Here is a 25,516-nt window from a genome sequence, read left to right as displayed (position 1 = left end):
TGAAGTCTCAGACACAAGAGGAGGAGATGGTGATGAGAGAAATGGTGTCCTGGCCTGGCAATAACAGAGGAATATAACAATTTGAAGGAGGCACAAATAACATCTTCAGATTACTAGAGTTTACCGAGAGTTTAAAATGGAATTAGGTTGGTATAATGATAGGGCTCAGAAGGTTGAATTTCAAAGATCACAAGAGGAGCTCAATGCCATCCAAAAGAGCTGTGTCTTACCAAGAGTGGTTAGAGAATGCAAACCAAGTTATCATTAGCCTGAAGAAGAAAGTAAAGCCCCTACAGAAACACCAAAGCTCACCCCCAGCAGCCAATAGAGCCATCAGCTGTCTTCTGTTTAATATGTCTTTCCTCGCTGGACTCCAGCTACCAAAGCTCTTTCTCCCTGAATCATTTTGTAAAACTCAGTTTCCCTACCACAAGAAAGCCACCAATCCTCTGGTATCTGAAATGCCCGATTGCATTGGACCACAGTGGCTTTGCCTGCCTGTCAGAAAGGGGAAAATATTAACCTTAACATCACCTTGAGTATTGAAACAACTGAACTGCTTCTGGGTTTTGGATAATGAAAAGCCTTATGATAAGTAAATCAGTAGTCTGTTGTGTGATTTGTTTCTTTTACATTTATCCGGTATAAAGAAAATTAAGACTGGTGTAGACATGCTCTTTTTTGCAGATGATACCAAGGTTGAACAAACCAAACGGCTAATGGTGTAAGTAAACTAGAAGGATGGTGGAAAGCATGTCAGGTGCACTTAAGCGTTGATAAACGTAAAATAACGCACTAAAAAATCAAAAGGCAAAAGACATATGCCTAACCCATGCATGTTTAAATACCCTCAATGTATTAACCTCAAACAGTTCTGCTGGTAGGCTGCTGCACATAACTACTACCCTCTTAATGTAACTTTTATGAAATCAAATCCTACAATTTTAAGTCAAGACACGGAGGCTCATATTGTGCATTAACCCTTTCTTTACTCCCAACAGCAGCAAAGAAAAAAACAACAGTATATAGAAAAAATCAAGTAGGAGTATACAAAACATAACCCCTCCCACATAATATGCATCCCATAAAAGGAGACAGACATCCCCAAATCCTCCTCTTTGCTGCTCCCAGACAGCAGATAAGTATACCCTGGTCATTTATATATTTTATTGTCTTTTTATTGCATTTATTCTCATTTATTTCACGTTATTTTGCATTCTTGTTCTGTTCGGACCGCGGGTTCCTTCCTGGTTGGGGCTTCCCGCGGTCTGAGCGCTTCTATTTTGTCTTATATTGTTTTAAATATATTGTACTTTTGTCATCTTTGAATGATGAGGATAATGCCATCCTAGATAGCATTCCACCAAAACGCAAACGAGTCCTTTCCTGCCGGGCAGAACAGGCGAGGAAATGGAGGAGTGCCAGGGCACAGTCCTCTAGTTCTTCTGATTCTGATCCAGAATCTTTTGAGGAGGCTTTGAATACTTCTGACTCCAATATGGAGGATCAGATGACTGGGGATTCGGTTCACCCTTCTGAGGTTGCTGCGCAGGCGAGCTCCTCCCAGGCTGGTCTACTCACTAAAAACCCTGACGCTGCAGTCCTGGATCAATTTGGTGAACCATTTTTTGATCCTGAGGAGCTTCACCATCGTCGATCAGCTGAGTGGGTTCCTTCTGACCATGTGGCCCGCTACTTACAAGCCAGGGTGCGTAAGCCCTTAAGTAAAAACGTGCGCAGTAAACTACGCGCAGAATGCCCCCGGTCCATTGTCCCGGGCAAGGTATGTGAAACCCCCGTTGTTGACCCTAAAATGGTCCAATTTCTGGCAAAATCTGTCTGGAACCCCCGCAAAGGTCTGGAATCAGCCCTTAAAGCCACACAAGACAAGCTCCTGGATATTTTTGGTCCCTTGACCAAAATGTTTCAGATAATTCAGGAGTGGGTGGCTTCAGGTTCCCCTCCGGACACTATGATTCTCCGGGGATGGATGCAACGGGCTATATGCATTGCAGGCAACACGAACACCTCCCTCTCTATTGAGCGGCGTAAGGCCATTTTATTTAAGATTGAGCCAAAACTATCCAACCTGGCTCTCACGGAGATGGGTAGCGATGCCCAGGGCCTATTGTTTGAGGATTCCTTCATCAAGGATCTTGGGCGCTATGTTGGAGCCTTTACAGCTCTGGATAAGGCACAGTCCTCCATGAGGAAAGTCTTTCACCCTCGGGTTTCTCCCAGGGCTGGCAGAGGCAGGAGCCGTCTGTCCGGCCGTACCTTCCCAGGCTCAGTTCAAGGCTCCTATTCGACATTCCAGTCTCAAAACCTCATCTCCAGGACTCCTATGCCAGCAGGCAGCCGTTTTTCCCCCCAACGCGGATGCCCGTGGCGATCAAGAGTCTATCATGGATCCCAGTTCACACTTGTCCCTCTGGTAAGTCCTCTTCTGTCTCACCCATTTTTTACAGGTCTGGCAGTCGATAACTTCCGACGCTTGGGTACTACAAACGGTGAGAGGTTACGTCATCGAACTGGTTGGTTATCCTCTGACGTCTTCCCCTCCACGACCGTTCCACTTCTCTCACCACGACGTAGATATGGTGGATGCCGAGATCTCCTCCTTAGCAGAGACGAACGCGATCGAACGGGTTCCCCCGGACACCCCAGGCTTTCTCAGCAATATTTTCCTGGTACACAAGAAGGGAGGTGGCCTCCGTCCGGTTATCAACCTCCGGCACCTCAACGGATATGTCCGTTATCGCCACTTCAAGATGGAGGGCATCCATCTTCTACGAGACCTCCTATTGTCAAACGATTGGATGGTCAAGATAGATCTCAAGGACGCTTACCTCACGGTCCCGGTGGCGGAGGAGTCCAGGAATCTCCTGCATTTTCGTTGGCGCAACGTATCCTGGCGTTTCACCTGTCTCCCTTTTGGGCTTTCTTCAGCTCCTTGGTGTTTCACCAAGCTTCTCAAGCCGGTGGTAGCACTCCTGCGATCCCGGGGTGTTCGTCTGGTCATCTATCTGGACGATATGCTCCTCATGGCTCAGGACAGGGAAGTCTTGCGCCTACATACCCAGTGGACTCTGGAGCTACTCCAACACTTGGGTTTCCTCATAAACGAAGACAAATCCCACCTTCTTCCGTCCAGACGTTTGGAGTTCCTGGGTTTTGTTGTGGACTCCAAGGAAAGTGTTCTTCGCCTTCCGACCTCCAAGATCCACTCCCTCATGAAGGAAATCCGGAGGGTCTTACTTTGCGGGTGATCTCGCTGCGGGCTTGTTTGCCATACGGAGTTTTTTCAAGGATCGCATCGACTCTTGCATCCAACTGCCTGGGGGGCACCCAGTCGGCGGTTCTAGCGGATTTGGCCAAAGCTCTTTGGTCTTTCTGCTTGGAACGCAACATCACTGTGCAGGCGGAGTACATTCCTGGTCTTTCCAACGTGGCTGTGGACTGGAATTCGCGCTACCTCTCGGACGCCAGCGACTGGACCCTGGAGAAGGGTGTGTTCTCATCTATTATGGAGCTGTTCGCATAGATCTGTTCGCATCGCAGTTGAACTCACGTCTCCCTCTCTTTTACAGCTGGCGTCCGGATCCAGACGCTCTAGCGGTAGACGCCTTTCTCCAGGACTGGTCCGGAGGGCGCCACTACGCGTTTCCTCCTTTCGCAATGATTCCCAGGACACTCTTGCAGATCTGCCGTCAACAAATCACAGTAATCCTTGTGGTTCCTTTCTGGGCCTCCCAACCTTGGTTCCCCAGTCTTCTGGACCTTCTTGTGGCAATCCCTCGCTTACTCCATTCCCATGCCCCTCTGCTCCTTGATCCTGCAGGGGCTCCTCATCCGCTGATTCAGGACGGCAGTCTGTCCCTCCTGGCTTGTTTGGTTTCCGGGAGCCCGGGCTGTCCTCCGGCCTTTCGGCCTCAGCTCAGCAGCTCCTGGCTGGAGCTTGGGCTCCATGCACCCACAAGTCTTATGGTGCAGCCTGGCAAGCTTGGACTTCTTGGTGCTTGGAACGGGGTTTGGATCCCTTTTCAGCCCCTCTGACCTCCGTGATTCTTTTCCTCACTTCCTTGTTTGACCTGGGGCGCACGTACAGGACCGTCAACCTTTATCGTTCCGCCATCTCTGCGGCGCATCTTGGTTTTGACGGGGTCCCTCTGGGTAAGCATCCATTAATTTGCCGTCTTCTTAAAGGCATCCGGCTCGCTAGGCCGCCTCGGCCCAAGTATACCTCTACTTGGGATGTTTCTCTGGTCTTACGCCTATTTCTCTCTTGGCCCCCAAATTCCGAACTCTCCTTGAGACATCTTTCGGCTAAGTTGGTTATGTTGTTCTGCCTCATAGCATGTAAACGTGTCTCGGACGTGCTGGCCCTCGACTGGAACGACAGGTCCTTCATTCCAGAGGGTGTGCGTTTCGATATCTCGCGACGTACTAAAACTGCTATCAGGTCAGTCACTTACGCGGCTTTCACTTCTAATGTTGCTCTGTGTCCGATAGCTTGTCTCCAGGAGTATGAGGCCCGCACTTTGAGGTTCCGGACGGACCATTCGCCTCTATTGCTCCTTTCCTTTCAATTCCCTCATGCTCCTATATCGTCGGCGACTCTATCCCGCTGGATCAAATGGGTTATGGCCCTTGCGGGTGTTAATGTCTCCAGGTTTGGCGCCCACTCTACAAGGAGTGCTGTGGCGTCGAAAACTTTGGCGCTGGGTGGTCGTCTGGAGGATATTCTGCGAGCGGCGGATAGGTCCAGAGAATCCACCTTTCGAGAATTTTATTTCAAACCTATTGACCATGTTTTTTCTTCGGTGGTGTACTAGCTTTGAACTTGCACAATATGAGCCTCCGTGTCTTGACTTAAAATTATTGGATTTTACTAAAACATGACGTAAAGTCATGATTTTATGAAAGACACAGAGGCAAATATTGTTCCCTACCCATTTTTTCTCTCCCCTCCCTTTATTCTTGAGTTATCGTGTTATTTTTCTGCAGGTTTGTGATTCCTGTGGTCTGGTGGGATCATTTCCCCTCAGGTTTTGTAATTGGGGTATTTTTTCTTGTGATGTATATTTCCTCTGCCTTTTTTTCATACGTGTTATGTGTTTTTCGTTTTGCCATTGCTGTTGTCCTGGAGGCTGGCCGACTAACTCGTGCCCATGTTTTTTCTTCTCACCTTCTGTTTTGCAGGTTCCTCCTTCTGATCCTGGGCTACATTATGGTGGCTGATGTTTAGTGAGGTCATCTTCTTCCCTTCGGTGTTCCGTTGGTTGTTCTTTGCTTTGGAGACGGTTCCTGTTTCGTTCCGGATTGGAGAGTCCAGTCTTCGTCGCAGCCTAGAAAGGGGAGGATTTGGGGATGTGTGTCTCCTTTTATGGGATGCATATTATGTGGGAGGGGTTATGTTTTGTATACTCCTACTTGATTTTTTCTATATACTGTTGTTTTTTCTTTGCTGCTGTTGGGAGTAAAGAAAGGGTTAATGCACAATATTCGCCTCCGTGTCTTTCATAAAATCATGACTTTACGTCATGTCTTAGTAAAATCCAATAATTGTTCTGGACAAAATGGTATGCGTTTTGTCTGGGGGGGGGCATCTTCTATAAGAATATCAATTTTCTGATTTCAGATTCATGGTATTACATCCAAAAACTAATAGATTTTTGTTACCATGAGCACCTGAAAAAACTCAGTAATCATTCAGGTTTAATGCTCAGGTAAGTGTGTGTAAGGGTACGGTGTGCTAGAGGAATTTGTAATTGCACATTTTGTCCTAAAAAGCATTATTGTAAAATATAATCGCATTAACCCTCACTGGGAACTTGTAGACCACTAGGGCTGCAACTAACGATTATTTTAATAATCGATTAGTTGGCCGATTATTTTTTCGATTAATCGATTAATCGGATAAAAAAAAACAATATGCAAATTTTTCGTTTATTTAAAATAATTTAATGAACTGGATGTTAAAAAACAACTTAAAATTTACATTAACATTCTTATTTTGTTATGATGTAATAAAAAACAATATTTTCAAAGTACAAGAACCCAAACACAATATTTATGAAACAAAATAACCCCAAACATTCTGAAAAGAGGTGGACTATTACTGTTCAAGAAACTTTGCCCCAGCCCTGGCACTTTGCACCCAGCACTTTGCCCCAGAACTTTGCACCCAGCACTTTGCACCCAGCACTTTGCCCCAGCCCTGGCACTTTGCACCCAGCACTCAGCACTTTGCACCCAGCCCTGGCACTTTGCACCCAGCACTTTGTACCCAGCACTCAGCACTTTGCACCCAGCACTTTGCCCCAGCCCTGGCACTTTGCACCCAGCACTTTGCCCCAGCCCTGGCACTTTGCACCCAGCAAGCACTTTGCACCCAGCACTTTGCACCAGCACTTTGCACTTTGCACCCAGCCCTGGCACTTTGTACCCAGCACTGGCACTTTGCACTGTGCCCCTGCACCCAGTCTCCAACTCTGCCCTGCACCCAGCCCTGCCCCCACATTCTGCCCTGCCCCCACACTCACACTCTGCCCTGCACCCACTCTGCCCTGCACCCACACTCACACCCTGCCCTGCATCCCCACTCTGCCCTGCACCCAGTCTCCCACTCTGCCCTGCACCCACACTCACACCCTGCATCCCCACCCCCACTCTCCTGCCCTGCACCCCCCACCCCCACTCTGCCCTGCACCCCCACCCCCACTCTGCCCTGCACCCACACTCACACCCTGCATCCCCTGAAACCCCACCCCCACCCCACCGTGGACCCCCACCCCCGCGAATCGCTCTGTGCGAATGGAGCCACTCGCACAGAGCGAACCGCTCTGTGCGAATGGAGCCACTCGCACAGAGCGAACCGCTCTGTGCGAATGGAGCCACTCGCACAGAGCGAACCGCTCTGTGCGAATGGAGCCACTCGCACAGAGCGAACCGCTCTGTGCGAATGGAGCCACTCGCACAGAGCGAACCGCTCTGTGCGAATGGAGCCACTCGCACAGAGCGAATCGCTCTGTGCGAATGGAGCCACTCGCACAGAGCGAACCGCTCTGTGCGAATGGAGCCACTCGCACAGAGCGGACCGCTCTGTGCGAATCGCTCTGTGCGAGTGGCTCCATTCGCACAGAGCAATTCGCTCTGTGCGAGTGGCTCTGTGCGATCTGTGCACATAGACATGAAGAATACTTACCTCCGGAACGCGTCACATCCGTCACGTAGCTAGAAGGCGGAGACTGCAGAGCGTGTAGCAGAAGCGGGGAACGCTCGCGGAGGTAAGTAAAAGGAGCCGAGTGCTCCAACAACGAATCGATCACTCGATTAATCGATAACGGAAATCGTCGACAACGATTTCCGTTATCGATTATTATCGATTTTATCGATTCGTTGTTTCAGCCCTATAGATCACATTCTAGAATTCAAAGCATTAACGACTTCGGTCTGGAAAACCTGGAGGGAAGATTACATTAAAGTTTAAGATGATCACATGACAGGGATTTATATCTGTTTTATGAACGAAAAGGCTAATAAACGACTGATATCCTGTAACATTCCCGGTGCTTTGTCCCTTGGTGTAAAAATCTTGTTTTCAAACAATTATCCCAGCACCGGCTTGGAATAGGTGGAAATTCCCACTTTCTGTAACGTTACACTGGACACTTAGGCCAAAGGATTTTCCATCCATTGACTCCTGATAATAGTATTTTAAAATGGACCAAATGCACCATTGTATAAGTGCTGTAATTGTTCTTTAACCCTTTGAGTGCAATCTCTGCATGCTTCTAGTTAATAGAACATTTTTGTTTTCCCCCCCATCTGGTTCATGTTTCAGGCGTATTTGAAGACGACTGCTGTACACTGGGTTACCTGGAAAAGAAAGAAAAAAAATCTCCCATTTCTGACGAACACGTAGATACCGTATAGTAACACCAAATTTTTTTTTCCTCTACCTTTTCGCATGTCAGGCACGTTTTGGGGATGGATACTCAACGCTGGGATAATGGAAATAAGACTCAAAAAGATGAACTCCCACTTCTCCTGAGCACATAGATACTGCATGTATGTGGTTTCAAACTTATCCTTACCTTTTTACCTGGCCAATGACAAACACAGATTTCAGGGGATTTTTTCTCAGACACATTTTGGGATGCTGGGTAGCTGGAACAGGAAAAACAAAAACCTCACGTCTCATGAGCACGTAGAAAAAAAAAATTATATTGTAAATATAAAAAAATCTCTAAGCACTATCATATCATTTGTGACAGGTTCAGACCAGTGAAATTGATCGGTGAGACCCATTAATAATCTGTAACCTAAACTGTCACTAACCAGCGATCAGATAATAAAAAGAAAAACAAACGTAATAATGTACAAAATAAAGAAATATTTATTTTTATTTATAGAGTGTATGCTTTTTTTTTTTATTATTTAGTTTTTTACCTGTATGATATGGATGACCACATTCCCATTAACAGCTGTCAATGATGGGTGGCCTCATCAAGTAGGAAGCACTCCAGGTGCGAGAGACAGCACTTCAAATGAAAAACACTTATTAAACACACTGATATTTTATCAATAATAATTAAAACTGAGACCCAATTTGTGGTACCACCAGGCCTAAGTGTCCCCCCCCATGCCGGTAACATACCCAGCATTTGCACTAGTACACACATTTACATACACTCATGCTATATATACTTATCATACACAAATTCACATACTTATACTATCACAAAACTCACAGCTTTACCTTAACCTGCACAATGTTCTCTGGCTGCTTGCACAATAACACCACGGGGTCACATTACGTGACCGCATTTCCCACTGCGCGAGTGGGCCAGTCCCAAATGCTTTGGAATAGCCGTGTTTTAAAATAAAATTGGACCGGGGGCAGGGGTGGCAATTGCTCCCCTGCCATCAGGGCCAGTCTGCCCCATTTCCCAAAGAGCAACATTATAGGTAGAATAATGGACAGTGGGTTTTGGGTCGCCTCGGGGATACTTCGAAAATATATTGAATTACTATTTATATCCACAGACATTGTGCTGCAACTGTTAACAATAAAGCTAGTTTAAAAAAAAAAAAATACACACAGGAAGACTGACGGTAAGGGCGGCTCCGAACATTATACGGCTTTTGGTCGCACGTGACGTCATCGCGCCGCTGTCAGAGAATCAGGAGACCCGCCCAGGCAGCGAGCAGTACTAGCAGCAGCTTGTCTTCGAGTGTGGGTGGTAGCGGAGTCCGGGCTACATCGGCGGGTAGAGAGAGCGGATGGAACGTATGTGACGTAACGGGAGCATTCCGGAATCACCCCTAAGCTATTGCTCCAGTGGTGGACGCTGAGGCGGCCATTTGCCATTTCTCGTCAGCCCTTTCATTCTTCCTGTTCCGTGCTTTCGGTGGCGGGGCGGCTCGGTTTTAACCGCGGCCCCTGCTGCGAGGGCGGACATGGACGAGCAGGCGGGTCCCGGCGTGTTCTTCAATAACAACAATAACTCGCTGCTGTCTGCCGCGGCAGGTGCAGGTGGGCCCACAGGAACCGGTAAAGGATTTGAGGCCGGACCCGGAGATGCGGCCTCGGCTACTGGTGGAGCAAGTGGCGGTGGTAACACCGGAGCGGCAGGGAGGGCCCATTACAGTATCCCGGGGATCCTGCACTTCCTGCAGCATGAATGGGCCCGCTTCGAGGTGGAGAGAGCGCAGTGGGAGGTGGAGAGGGCCGAGCTGCAGGTAACTGTCATGGGCACTCAGCGAGCCCACTGCTCGTGTGGCGAGAGGGGGAGGGAGACGGGCTTCATGGGGCTCGCTGCCTCTCATCAGCCCTCATTTACATATGGGGCAGATGCTTTTATTACAGGATGCCTTTAATATGTGGCAATAGCCTTTATTATCCATAATATTTCTAGTCTTTATAGATGTGAAACTATTGCTAATAACTATTGTTAGATAATGAATCTCTTGCTAAATGCTAACCAGTTATGCGGAGATCCCAGCTATATCCACATTATTTCTATAAAGGCTGGGTGAACGTAAAGGGTTAACAGAATGTTTTGAGTCACATTGCTTGTTTATTTGGATCAAGGATGCAATGGATTGATGAGCAAAAAGGGTGTTAATGATCATTAAATAAATTCACTGTATATATTATGTATATAATGCTTCATTATTTTTTGATCATTATTTTGTTATTTTTGGTGTATTAAAAATGTATATACGGCTGGTGCATGAGACTTGGGAGAATTGTTGGGGTTAGATGCTCAATGGCTTAATGATTGTTAGTGGAAGCTCTGAAAATATCCGGGTTTAGTTTTTACTGGAATTGTAGAGAAATGCACGTTTTTATACATTCTTAGTAGCACCTAATTGCATGTTGGATACGTTCAATTTGTATTTTTTTTTATTTTATTCAGTTTGTCGCGTGATGGAACATTACTTTCAAACTTTATAAGATGTGAATCAAATGCATAAGTCCGCCTCAGAGAATGGTATCATAGCCGGCAAATGTTTTATATGAACCAAACCTAATTAATAGCTGTAATTTACTGAGATCTTAAGTGGTGTATCCTGACAGGTTTGGTGTCAAACTCTGCGGGGAAGCCTCCCTGGGTGGTAGATAAGTGGAACAGCCTCCCAACAGAGGGGGTAGAGGTTAATATGGAGAGGTAATTGAAACGTGCGTGCTATAGGCATATGGCTATCCCCAATCCAAAAATGAGACCAAGGACTGATGAGAGTCTTAAAAAAATAATAATAATAAAATATGTTGGGTTTAATCCACGTTGAGTTTAAGGCCGTGCTTGAAACTGGAGAATATAGTAAAAACCATGTGTTCTTGGTGATTTCATATCAGAAATGTTGCATTCGGTGTGTTCCGAGCTTCACAAATAAAACAAATCCTTTGTCAAACCTCAAGGCTTTATTTGCTCGTTAAATTTATAGTCGTGAATGAGTTTGCCTGAATATTAGTGCTTTGAGTTGGGTATGTAATAAACGTGTGTCGTAAGACCCCCATTATAATATGCCTGTATAATATAGAACTTAATCTTGAAAATGTTCTGTTCCTGGAGGTCTTATCTTGTAATTGTGAATAATCGGTGCCCTTTTCAAGGTGTATTAAACAAATTAACCCTTAAAAGTCTTTTAACTTGGCTTTGCTAAGCACGGCATAGATTACTTGGTTAATGGGAATCTGTAGACAGCATGTCCAAACCTTTCACATGTTTGGTAGTACAGTGTGTAGCTATGATGTCATCTCCGCACTCTTAGGAGTTCATGCACTATATATAAATTTATATAATTTACACAACGTGCAATGGGTGTCCTCTATGCTTGTGTTTTAGGTTTTATTTTGATCAAATTTATAGGCGCAGAATGGTATCGTTCACTGTGAGGAGGGCCGTAGATGGTTTATTTTTGTTCTGTATATTTGTATTCTTTGACTTTATTGTTGAAACTTAGGAGTTAGTATTTACTGGTTGTGTTGAAGAGGAAACCTTTGTAGTACTGCTGTTTTGTTTTAATGGCTGAATTCTCTATTATCACAATGCAAAATTGTAATTTATTCACAGTTTGCTGGCGTTTGGCAACATTGTGTAGCAGTTACAGTGAGGACTATCAATGTGTGGAATTCACTGCCAAGAGAGTTGGCCTTCAAAAAAGGGTCTGGATATATATATATTTTTTAAAGAAAAGCAGAACATACAGGGCTACAAATAATAGAATAAACATTAATAGAGGGAATTGTACCCTCCCTGAGTGGCAAAATTAGAGTAATTGGATTTTTTGCCGCCTTTAGGACCAAATCAAGAAGTATATGGCAAAGCAGAATACAATTATCAATAAAGTATACTAAACCATTAAATGGAGGTTGCATGGGAGATCACCTCTCCCCATGTATTATCCGTGCCGATCAGAACATGATTTCACTTTTTACGTGTTATATGAGGGGGGTGATCGATTAGGACACGGCTCCAGAACCGTCCTCTATACTCGTTACCACGCACGGCTCCGGGATCTCGGGCATTCATACAAATTCCATGATTCCAACTTGTGCTCTTGCAAGGAAATGCTGGAACGGAAGGCAGAGGAGCCCCAACCCAGACATGCTATTAGTTTATCAAATCATCCAATTCTTTCCAGACCGAAGTAACGCCAGGTTTCTGTTCAGTAATACTACTGATTGCGTTTGGGATGTGGCAATTCTATATTGTGTATAACCGGCCCCCCTTAAGGTCTGAATCCTCATAAAGGTTACTGAGGTTCAGGGCTGGATAGATTTTACAGTATAGGGGCCGGTAATGTTATGCAGCGTATGACACGTTCCACCTACTTAGCTAAAGGATACCTCTGTGACCGAACGTTACATTACTCGTGCCTATCCCTGTTTACTCAATGACTGAGCCTGTATGTACACGACGGAAGGAGAGAGAGTTTCCTTTTTGTTATGTATAAAGACGTCCGCACAAACGCAGCTTTTTACTATATCGAGAAGAAAATCCACTCGCCTAAAAAAAACCCGACTGCTTACGAATAATTACGCAACTGTCAAGTTATCTTATGAAATTGTCCATGCTTGTCACATTGTGATATATATGTACATATAGATGAGCTGGAATGATGGGAGGCTTCAGTTAATAAAAATCTTTAATCAACAAATTACCGTAATAGATCTTTCTATATAGGTTACCATAGAAATGCAATTAATACAGTGAAAACCTTATTAATCATCGGGTGTCCGATTATAGTACTTGACAAATGTTATATATATATATTTATTAGGTGTTTAACTTTTAGGCTAACTAACTTTTAATCAACATTGTAATTGTAACCAGTAAACACCATTACATTAGATAGGTCTTTTAAGTGTTAAGATGTTTGGGGGGGGGGGGAGTGATGAATCTACTTTTAAGACCATAGAATTCAAATAATTCTGCAGCAAGTGTTTTTTATTAAAATAAAAAAAAATATCCATTTGTACCACTTTTCTCCAGACCACTGTGTAAAAGAGAAAAAGCTATTGGAAAGTAATATGTTATATGGAGGTGGTGTGATGGCTCTAGACCAATTTTACGATTGCGGTGTATATTTTCAACCTCTTTCAATAGTCTCATCTTGTAAGGAAAGAAATATGTTGGAAATAGGAACTTGCTCCCTATACCGCCCCGACAACTGCACCTGAGCCCCTAGTGCAATAAATGGTTTAAAGCAATTATCACAGATGTGTTGGGGTAAGGCAGCAATTAAAGCATAAAATGTAAAAAGTTATTAAACATGGTTAATATTTATCGGTCACGCACAGTGGATTAAGTTTTGGATAAATACCTTTTATGAAACATAAACTGAAGATATGTGGTCAAATGTCCAGATCATCACTACGAGGGCCCAGTGATTAATAATATATATATGCGCTGAAGCATGAAAATCATTTTTGGGGTTCTCATCCGTATGTTGAGTGTTATAAATCCTGGCCTCATGTGCATCTGGATAATAAAGACATCATTATGGGCCTGTGCTTGTTCCCTATATGTTGCCTTAATTGTGCCACTGGCATAAGCCAAGATTGGAGCACTGTGTCAAAATTAAGAGGACAGTTTACGGTCCCATGTTACCTCAACAACAAAGAAAATTGTAATGATGTCCTTTGCAAATACTTTAGTATATTGCTGGCGGTGATTGTACGGTGTGTGCAAGCAGGAGAACACATCCCTTGGGAGCCAAAGAGCTGGGTCGTACGTAGGGGAATAGACCAAATGCGTATGCTAGCTGCTAATTGTCCCTTCCGATTACTTTCAAATAAACTTCCAGGCACTACCCATCTTGGTTTAAGCTTTAAGTTTACATCCACCGGCAACATAAATCCCTCAGTAAAGGCTTTCCGTTAAATGTTGATGTATTGCTGCAGGGATTTTCCTTCGTTTAGCACTGCTTGGCCGGTGGTGTTGGGTGATTAGGCTTGGCTCTCTATGGGAGGTCCAGTTCATCTACAAGATGTTGCATTGGTTAGGACCAGGACTCTCGGCAGGCCTGCCACATTCTTCCACACTGAAACCGTATCCAAATGCACTTCACTTTGTGCACGTCTTCCTAAACTGTTGCCACACAGATCCACCATTGTATGGTGTAGCATTTTGCTTCTTCCTTGGAACAAAGGGTTTAGGATGAACAATGCGGAACGGCCCCAGACCATTATTCTTCCATCAGAATTTCAGTTGGCTCTATGCAGTGAGGCAGGTAGCATTCTCCTGGCATCCACTCAACCCTAAGTGGTTTGTGGAATGGTCATATGGTGTTTTTTTACATGGTGGTATTTTGTGTAGCTGCTTGGCCATGGAAATCCATTTCTGATGGAGGTTGTCTTTCTGACGCTGCTTCTAATTTTAATGCTCTGCTAAAAACCGGTTTAGATTTGACCTGATCATGTCCTGGGAATGTAAGGAAAGGTTTTAGAGATACAGTTGTGTAGACCCACGCATTGCCTCAGCTAACATCGATTACTTAGCTGAGCGAGTGCCTCCAGCTTTTATTTTTTTTTGTTTTTAAAAAATGTGTTTTTTAAATCATCAATAATCCTTTAAACCTTCTGAATTACAGTTATATTCTCCCTAAGCGTCGACATTGCTAGCTGTTCAGCTAATGACATGTCACCGATGGATCTCGCTGATCAGGAAGCTTATGGAGTCTGTATCCTTGACGGGAGGAAACAGGAAGCATCAGCTTCTACGAGAAATCTAGAGAAGAAACGCACTTTGTGCAGCCACCACCAATCATTTTTACCTTTTTATGGGTTTTTAATTTTTAGTATTATAACTTCCTCGAAGATTTAGCAGCTATGAGTAATATTTTAAGGGGCTTGTGCTTCCTTTTGTTATTGCCTTCAGTGTTTCTTCGTAAGATTAGTGTTTGCAGATATAATGATTTAGATGAAGCTCTTTGGTTCTTTGCCTGAAATATTTATCATGGGCTTTGAGACACAACATTTTAATTATTTCTTGCCTCTGAATTGTTCCGCCTTTTGTTTGGCGAGAGAGAAATGAGAGGCACGTTAATTAAGCAGCTGCATGCCTTGTTTAATGTAATAATTTTTAATATCTAAAGACCTATTTATAAATCTTTTGCGAAGATGAACCCACACCCCCTTTATGAGCATGAACGCTTGCATCCAGCTAAAAACTAAAGGGGTTAATGTTTTAAGTCTATTCTGAATTTTTTTAAATACGTAACTTTTTAAAATTAGTTTTAGTGACTGTAAGGGTTGACCAAAACTGTGCCTTTTTTGCCTCTGTATTCCGCATAGAAATTTTGAAGAGATGGGGTTGGGGAAATACAAAATATATATTTTCTTTTTGTGAAGACTTCTTGAATTATGATTTTCCATACATATTTCCTTTATGCTTTCAAAGTCAGGATGAATGGGAGCTGACCAGGTGGCTTTGTACATTCATATGAAATTAAACAGATTGATGGGGAACTCCTACCATCCTTTTAAATGCTTCTATTAATATAATATGGCTTTATAAGGAATATATGTGTAATATTTGCCACAGAAAATCTCAGAAAAAGTGATTTAATCACACAAGTACCCTCCTAACCAATGTTTTCAAGTGCTACAACCGAATGAGGAAGCTCTAGATTGTAAGCTTGCGAGCAGGGCTCTCTCCACCGAATGTATTGGTTTGTCTAAGTCTGTCAATTCTTGTCTTGTCATATCCCTTGAATTTATGTATTGTATTAAGCGCTGCGTAAACTGTTGGCACTATATATATAAAAGATAATAATAATAATAATGAGGGAGCACTTCACAAGTAGCCATTGCTTGTGGCATTGCCTTTCAAGTGAGACATGTCTTCATGCACTGGCTTCCTCAGTTCGCCAGTAAAGTTTAGACATGGGAAGTGGTTTCAGTTTCACTCAGAAGGCCCGTGATGTTTATATTTGTGTAAAAAAAAAAAAAAAAAAAAATATCTAAAGGGATCTCTAATTGTATCTCGAGCACGGAAAGTTATACAGAATAATGTGGTACTCAGAGCATTCTTCTGGAGTTCTGGTCAGTTTGTGGTGAGACTCTATACCTTTATTGCTAATTCTACATTCTCTCCATCTTGAGAGTTGGTTGTATGTGTTTGTGATATTGCACTTAACTTTTTATTGATTGACCTGTTCATATTACAGTCTCAATTATGTTGATGAAATATATAGTTAAATAGAAACCTTACTTTTAAAAGATTATCTAATATATAATGTTAAACCAGTCTTTAACATGATTCATGATTTTCTTCTATCATTAATACCATGAAAACTAGGTCCTGTTCCTAGTGTAACTAGAACATTTGCTTTCAGGAACCAAATCCATTTTTCTTTTGATTGTAATTGTACTTTCCAATTTTGTTACATGCTCAACATCCTTGGATGTTTACTTTTAATTATTGCTTCGATATAGTGTAATGCATCCTGTGGTGCACCAAGTAAGAATGAAGCTGGCAATATTAAATATGTCTGCTTCTGACTTTTTCATAAACTAACCCAGTATAAGTTAGAGGCGGGAAGCGTTGACTGAAATATTACATTAGCTTCTTGCTTATTGTACTGATGTCAAAGAAATATACGGTAGGCGAACAAACACATTTGTCGCCCCTAGTAGTATGAGTGTCAATGTGCCGGATCGATGCTTCCAATGGTTTCTGAATACCCTTTAGTATAACTGTAAAGGTTGGTTTGGGTCTTAGCCCTGACCCAAATCAATGGTGCCCACTAGAGCCCTGCGCGGGACTACTATTTTAATCCTGCTCCCGCCCGCTCCCGCAATGTGGGTGTTCCGCTCCCGCCACATTTGTGGCCAATCCCGCCCGCTCCCGCCACATTTGTGGCCAATCATGCCCGCCTCCTTTCCCGCGCGGCTGCCCTCGAGTTGCTCCCTCACGGCGTCTCTTCTCTTGCTCCGCCCAGGAACAAGGCGGAGTCACAGGAAGTGACGTCACATCACGTGACTCCGTTTTGTTCCTGGGCGGAGCAAGCTAGGAAACACTGTGAGGGAGCAGCAAGAAGGCAGCCTTGCGGGACTGCGCGGGATTACCGGGACCCGCAGGTACAGTGCCTGACCGCCCGCGCCCGCAAGTTTTTTGGCGGGACCCGCCTCCCAGTGCTGTCCTCTAGTGCCCACCTATCAGACCCAGGGCTGCAATAATGTTTAACTGATAAACGACAATGATTTTCATTTCAAATATTTCCCTATACGTTATAAAGTGGGCCAAACCATAGCAAGTTCTCCTGCTTGAATGCGTAATGCATAATTAAACCTGTATAACTTTTTGGGTGATTCGGAGGGTGCCTTTGTCACTCGCTAAAGGTAAAAAAGAGAAAAATTGGAAACTCTTGCTTCAATGGATATGAATGCCTGCTATAAGTGCAGCACTATCCTCAAATGTCTTAGACTTTTTTTTTTTGATCACCTATAAAGGTGAATTTGATTGTTTGGCTGTTTGCTCCACATTTACCAGTTTGGCGGGAAGTTCTGTGTGTTGTCATGTAGTTAATGAACACTCCTCTTTTACAGAGTCGTGTTTCTATAGTGAAAGGCACAGAAACGTATATTTGCCATCTAGCCTAGCTTTGATGCCAGTTGTGCCAGCAGTGTCCATACCTGCTGTCAGACCCTTGCTGTGGGTCAGAAGAACCCAACACCATTTATTGAAACTGGCCTGTACTGCCAAAATGTATGTTGACTGACTCATGCTGGATTATAGGAAGCACCCCTTGTTCCGTGGGCATACAAGAATGAGAGAAGGCCACCAACCCTTCGTTCTCCCACATGGTGTCTCATGTGAGAGTTCTTCAGGCACCGCACAACATCACTTCTTTAAATCAAGTTTCTCAGTCTTACATTAGTGGTTCCGACGACAAGGGTGTTAGAAGAACACGCATGTTAACGTTTAAATGGAAGACAAATGTCTTGTTAAGCAGGTACATTGGAAAACTTGTCAATGATACGTGTCGAAGGATATTACTACTTAGGTACTTATAAGCTGTCCTGTAAATTGTTTATAACCTTCTCTATCAGTGATGCCTTTGTCGCCACACCATATGTTTAATTCATAGTTAAGATGGCGGATGATATTGTGTGATGGAAAGATGAGCAAGTCTGAAGCTCCATGGATGCCTCCAGGGATTTAGTTTAACCCCTTCCCTGAGTATAAATTTTGATAAAGAATTTGACCTACATAAGACCTCCGCATTCTTGCATTTGTCATGAAGAATTTTTGCTTCTGGTTTATATGATTTCAGTTTGGGAGAATTGAGTGCAATGAAGTGCAGTCTTGGAGAAAAGTGACAGATATAGTTTTTTGGGGGGGGTTGTTTTGTTTCCTGACCTTTACATTACCCCGTATCCCACAATGTCTTCATTACTATTTTGGGAATGTAGTACCCGGAGTATTTCACGTTTCCTTGAGATTCCGAGAAACATGCCTATATTCTGTTAATGTGTAAACAGGGAGAGTATATGGTACTTGCGTGTTCACAGCTCATCTAAGGAGGAATGTTAGAACAAGACACCAGGGGAGGGCTTTACAATTGCAGCAATCTGCCCTTTTAACCCTTTGGTATGTGCAAAATGTGTTTGACGTTGCAACAATACTGCCATCCAGAAAAGGGTTTCTCAACGCATGCTATTTTTATTTTTTCTTTGCCAAATCATGATTTCCCATGAAATTCCGTTAATGTCTGAAGTTAAACAAGAACTAAAATGCCCCCGAGTCAAAAGTACCACTGGCTGAGAAATGATTATAGATGTATGATAGACGGGTATATGAATATGTATAGATATTTCCATAGATATGAATGTTTCTTTAGTCATATTTCACTGGTTTATGTTCTTCCTTCTAGACTGACTGAACAGGGCCCTCACCCTTTTTCTTCTGTAAGTCCAAATCGTTATGCGATACGCTACTTGTTAGGTCTTGTTTACGCATTATATAGACCTGTAGAATATGATGGCGCTATATAAATGAAATAAATAACTCGGCTTGTATTATACGCTGTCACTTTACAGCTTCCATACTGTTACTCAACAGGTTTCTGACCTTCTCACTCAATAAATGGCTTTTTGCATTGCTGGTTACGGATCACAATAAGAAACTGCCAGCCTGAAGCCTGCTTCCACCGAGAATTAGCAAGAACTGCCAAGACTTATCAAGGCTTATGCATTTACTTGAAATTTCTTACATGCATCATGATAAATCTCCCTTAATGATAATAAATAGGAGCTGTATTCTCCAGTGAGAATCTGACCGCACTCTCTGTAGTGTCTGTTGAGCTGGGTCACTCAGGTTGAGCACGTTGGTAATGGGTGTGGAGAGGAGGGAGTAGGGTTCTATGTGTTATTATCTGGCTGGGAATTAACAATATATTTGCATAACTGTTCCGCAGACTTGATTTTTCTGAAACGTATGATCCCATTATTACCTGCCTAACCTGAGATGCCAGCTAATCTTTTCTCCCGTAAATGAACATGTCATGCACGTTGATGAATACGATTGCTCATGTTTTGGGTGTAGATAACTTGCACAAGCCTCTGCACGAACAGGATTTTGGCAACTATTACTAGGCTGGTGTGGGCGATTTAAGAAGTGACCTATTACTTCAAATTGCAGGATTTGCCTTCATTAGTTAACCGACATGTCCACCACACCCCTACAATTATCTAATTAGAGAGGAACTGTCACCTTCTAGATAAACCCCAGACCAAACAGATGGACAATACGTGATATAGTACGTGAACCATTGTTATGCACAAATAAGGAGGCGCAGCCTGTGATTTGCTAGTTCCTGTATCTATTTCTGATGAGTCTATTGTATATTATCTCAGGGTGTTTGCTCCAAAATGTAACGTGTGCTGTGTACTCCTTATGTCCTCTTCACCCGTTGTACTTCCGTTTATATGATGGTCCTGTATAAATCAATAAGTTATAGTAGCTTTCATCGGATTACGTGCTTTAATTTGTGCGATGTAGCATAGGGAATGCTATGATCGACGTTCATCATGATTTAGGCAATACTTTATCTTTAACGAGCCAGCGCCCAGCAAACATGTCAGTAGAAGTCAGAGCCGCAGTGAGTGCCTTATGACTAATCTTATTGTGGTGTTGAACTCGCACTCCTGAATTCCTTTCATTTCTACTTTATGACTCGGCCTCCATTACAACATGCTTGGAATTGATGTGACCTTCCTGGTTCAGATCCAACAATCTGAACAGGCATGTTTGCAAACATGGTGCATTCTTTGCTTTTAATGACTCTGTTCATTTCATTGAAAGGTCCAAGACTGGAAGCGCTAAACACTGGCTTATTAAAATCGGCTACAAACTGAGGTTAAGGGACTTTTGAGAATGGACAGCAGTTACCACTCTTATTATAATCAGTCGCTTTTAGTTTGTTAAAGCCTAGATGGCACACACATGAATATAAATAATTAACACATCGGCTCCTTATGATGCTGCCTGTAGTAAACGGTATAATAGCTCGGTGTAAACGACCTAGTTGGACCCTCGGCACAGTGTGCTGTTTGCGCTGGGAGTCACCCAGACTACAGTTAAGGGAATTTTATTGGAATAAAAATCTTTAGTTCTAACCTGTATCTTTAGTTCTAACCGGTGTATAGTACTGTGTATATATATATGTATGTATATATTTTGTTGGTTGTTTTCTATGGCATTATTCATTTTGTGTAGGTTAATTTTTAGCTGTTGTATGATCAACCAGATGTTTGATTCTTGTGTCTTGCGTGTTGATGGCACATCGGCCTGTCTAACATGTCATTGGTATGAAAGCGTGGTGCCCTGAATCCTGTCCTTGGGACATCGGGAGCACATGAATGACCCGCACATCCCAGTTATTTTTTTTTTTTTAATGATTGAGCATGTGCAGTGCTCCAGGAGAACTCAGCAGGAGGTACAGGACACTTGTAGATAATAAGGTCATAGTTGCAGCAGAACCATGCCGCTGTTTACGCTCGCTTCATGAGAACGGACATAATGGCATAACGCCAACACGTCTCCACTTTATGTCCCTTTTTTTTTGTTTTGCATACATGCTCTGGACCCCATTGTGTATGTTAATAGGGGATAAGCCTGTAAACAAAATGATCTGTGTTTCTAGCTCAATAAGGCCATCAAACACTTGGCCTAGCTGATGCCTTCAGAATATTGCTATTCCTTCCCCTTAAAGCAACAGATCTGTTTTAGTGTCTAGCATCATTTGAATGTGGTTTGGGCCCATTGTAACATAATTTGCATTATGCCCAAGAAAGTAAATTTGTACATTTTTGTGTAAGCACTATTAACTTCTTGTGCTTCTATCCTACATATTTTACTCTTTTCCCTTTCAGTCTAAAAGAAAAAAAGAAAATTGGGCTACGGTAGTCTTGAACGCTGGGCATGCCACGCTCTAGTAACCCATCCATAATTTCAAACTCTTAATTATATTGGGCAAAGTCCACAGTATTAGAACCATGTCTCACTATTGGCTATTAATGTACCTCTTGTACAATATCTCATATCGTCCTTAAGACACTTGGTAAGTTTACATTATACTGGTGTTACAAAGTAACACAAGGCTAAATGCGACGTCCTCCTTTAACTTGTTTGCCAGGCTTATTCTATATGGACCTTATTTGTGTCTCTGTACAATCTTCAATATGTGTTTTTCTCTTACGGTGAGGTTTCATTGTCTGTTATTAAATATATAATGCTTTTATGAAAGTGTAACCACCTAAAGAATGAGTCTGAAAAGGTCTAGCTAATCTTTTTTGACTTGACATTTTGTTAGTGTATTTTTAGAACATCACATTTATGGTCTCCTAAATCCACCATAAAACAAAACATTTTTATTAGATTTCTTTCCTTTTTTTTTTTGTTCATAGCTTGAATAACCAGAAAGTAATTTGTATCCGTAACTATGCAGCTTCATGCAAGTTTCTATATAATTGCTTTTTAATATTCTGCTCCAGGCAGTTTTTTTTTCTGCAACTTGTGAACGGAGACATTGATATTTGTACCTGACAAATACTAATGACTGCAAGAGTAAGATGGCCTCTCAAGTGCCTGCACCAAATGTTTCTTCCTTGAAGTAATCTAAGACTATATTGCAATTGTCTGCCTTTTTGTCTTTGATCAAATATACATTTAAGGTTAATATGTAATGGTCCCCAACAGTTTGCTGCCACATGCTTTGCTAGCTAATGTGAGGGCAAAGTGTGCATTAAATCATGTAGGTCCTTTTATACCCCTTTTTTGTGATTACCTCTGGATGCCATATGGACTCTTCCCTAGAACAATACTGGAAATGGGTATATATTCCATTAACCAGTGGTGTCCAGGGAATAGCCATAAACAATATTGCTCAATACACCCCTCCAGCCATCAGCGGCATATATAAATATTCAGAAGGACTTCCCTGCAAAATGGAAGGATTTCCTGCTCGAAGAATCATACAGCATTCGATCGCAATGTGAAACGGAACTTTTATTTTAAGGCAAGACAGGAGGCTTCCTATTTTGCATATCTTCCTTTACTACTCACCAACAGCAGCAAAGAAAGTGTTAACGAATAATGAAAAAAACAACCATAAATAAGTCTCCAAAAGCTATAATATAATAGATTCTTGTTTTGCATGACAAGGGGAGGTCTTCATTGGTACTTAAATAGGACGCTAAAAACAATATCTCACGTCCCATTCCAAGTTTAAGTCAACAGGCTTCTGGGTACCCAGTTAAAAGAGCCAAAAGACCTCCCTTTGGCATAACCAGCATTGTCTGTACCCACCTCTACAACGCAATTTAACATTTTCCCTCTAATACTTCGGTGTTCACTGATTTTTAGGGGCATGCTTGTACTACTTACATACTGTAATCGGCATATACTGCACGTAATAACTTAATATAATATAACAAAAGTTACCCTCAGAGTTGCATTTTAATATGGTTTTAGGTCACATTGTATTCCTGTTGCTGTGGAAGGTCAGGTCTTAGTGAGTTCCATGTGATTGCAGCACATACAGGCTATATGTCCACATTGGGTGCCTGAAACAGGGGACAAGATGTTTCCAAGTGTTCTAGGCCGTCTTGGGGCAGGTAATCCTTGCTTTTTTTGCGGGAGAGTCCTTAACTTTTGGGTTAATCTGCCTTAAATGCTCAGTTTTTGGTACCAATCAAGCCTTTCCACGAATACTACATTGGCTATGAATGCTTTGCTTTTAACAACCTTGCACCAGAATTGCTTGCTGTGCACAATGCCAATTGTTCCATTATTTGCCAGGAATTGAACCCTTTACTGATAAGGAAGAATATACGCTCTGTATAAAAGGAAAAATGTGTTTGTGAAGACTGCTATTGCTATATCATAGGTTCTGTAAACCTTAAAGGACAAATATGAGCCTAAAGTTCAGTGAATGTATACAGTAATATACAGATTTATTCAAATAAATGTCTTCAGACCTGAACACTGCCATTGTTGTCAGTGATGAGATATTTAGGTTGACTTTCCCTGCACAAACAGTAAGCTGGTTCCTCTATGGCATTGCTAAGGAAGTTCTGTGTTTACCCAAGGCAATCCCTTTGTCAATAGACCTACGTCATATTGTCAGTGTGTGGGTTAAAGAGAATGGCTTAGTCTGAATCGTCCAAAGTGGTCAACAGAGCTTGGAACACTCAGTAATGGGGAAAAATGCAGCTTTCTGAAAACATTATATTGTGCAAAAGTTAGAATTGTTTTTCGTAAAGAAAATGCCACAATACTTTTGAAAACATGTAATGTCTTTCCAGTAATCCAAAATGTTGGAAGTCCCCCCTTTAAATTGCAGAGAGTCACAGCAGTGCCTGTCTTACTAAGTTAACTGCGACCAATAACGACAAAGCTTTTGAGCGATTGGTCAGTTTCTTTTCTTCAAAACACATTGTATGGTTGGGCTGCTAAAAGTACTGTGCGGTTTTGCTAGTCTGCCATACGTTAAAAAAAAAAAAAAAAAAAAAAAATATATATATATATATATATATATATATATCCTGGCAACTGTTACAAATGTTACCCTTTTATAGATACGGGTAGTTGTAGCTGTAACATCAGTTCATCCATGATCTCAGAGATGCGTAATATTATTAAAATTAATTCGAAGTTCGATTTGAAAAAGAAGAGTCAGACTTAAAAACATCCACAAATCAAAGAATGCTCTCATTAGCTATCTTCTGCTTTGACAAAGTATTTGAAGAATGCTGCATGAATAGGGCCTGTGTAAACATACAAAGGCTCTCAGAAAAAAATCTGTGCTTAAAATTAGACTAACTATCTTGTTCGTCATACCAGCTTTTAAGTAATAATGCACACATTAGCCAGTAATTTGTTTCCTGTTGGAAATGTCTTTGGTCGAAACCACAGTGTCTACGATTCCTATTCTACTTTAGTTTTACAGAAGCGGAACTATGTTTTCAGAAAGTGTTTAAAAATATCACTGGAGATTATGTATTAACAAGCATGGTTGGGTAAACTTTGGGTTGGTCTCTGTTGAGGTATTTCTTATTGGCTTGTCAGTAAATTAATCTGGTTTCTAAATACTGCTTTAATTCAGCCCAGTCCTTCCAAATTGAGGTGGCCGATCCTGCCCATTCAATGATCTCCATGGACTCCCCAGATCCTGCAATTCCATACATTTTTGCTTTCTTACTATTTTAAGAACATTTGTAGGGCCTCCAAGAAATTAGAGGAAACTACATTCAGACACTTATTAAACTTTGCACTTGCGGGTGAATTGCCCATCTGGAAGAAATTGCAGCCTCCTGACCTTGTGTGTACTTTTTCCACCCTACACAGGCTCATTTTTCTGTGGTCAGTGGTGCTCGGCTTTAAGTGCACCCCAATAAATTATGAGCACCTCTTCCTTGTCTAGGCTTAGTAAGCAAAAAAAAAAAGTATTTGACAAGAAGAACTTGGTCTCGAGAAGGCTCCTATGAACTTTACTACCGAGTTGGTAATATATATCTAAAATCATTCCTGACCAGAAACGTGATTTGTGCCATCACTTTACCCAGTTGGGTGCCTCACTTGTCCTGTTCTCTGTTCTCAAGGGCAGCAAAAATAAGCATTGCACTTGAATGAATATATATATATATATATATATAATATATATATATATATATATATATATATATATATATATTAATGTAAAAGGGTGAAGCCGTATTAGTCCAGTAGACACGATGTCAAAAAATAGAGTATTGCAGAGTATGCGGTGATACCTTTTTTATTGGACTAACATAATATTAAAAAGACAAGCTTTCGCGAGTTATCCTCCCTTCATCAGGTCTGAAGCAATACTAATCAACATGATAGAGGTTACAACTTAAAACAAGTGATGGTTTAAGAGAAGGGGGGGGGGTGTGAGAGACACTCAAAATCAAAATGGAAAACCACACTACAGGCTGATCCAACTTTAAAACAAGTCACAATGAGGCTCGGTA

At 42.3% G+C, this 25,516-nt stretch overlaps 1 protein-coding gene across 1 annotated transcript in view; it reads left to right on the top strand.

The window, feature by feature from the left end:
* Positions 1-9,170: 9,170 nt before the first annotated feature.
* STRN (striatin) overlaps positions 9,171-25,516 on the top strand; it is a 50,240-nt gene continuing 33,894 nt past the window's right edge. Inside the window, exon 1 of the mRNA XM_053461139.1 lies at positions 9,171-9,747. Coding sequence (XP_053317114.1) covers positions 9,466-9,747 — 282 coding nt within the window. The 5' untranslated portion in view covers positions 9,171-9,465. The remainder of the gene's footprint in view (positions 9,748-25,516) is intronic.

This window comes from Spea bombifrons, chromosome 3, assembly GCF_027358695.1.
Source record: "Spea bombifrons isolate aSpeBom1 chromosome 3, aSpeBom1.2.pri, whole genome shotgun sequence".
In the NCBI taxonomy this organism is placed as follows: Eukaryota; Metazoa; Chordata; class Amphibia; order Anura; family Pelobatidae; genus Spea; species Spea bombifrons.
This window is presented reverse-complemented; position numbering and strand designations above follow the sequence as displayed.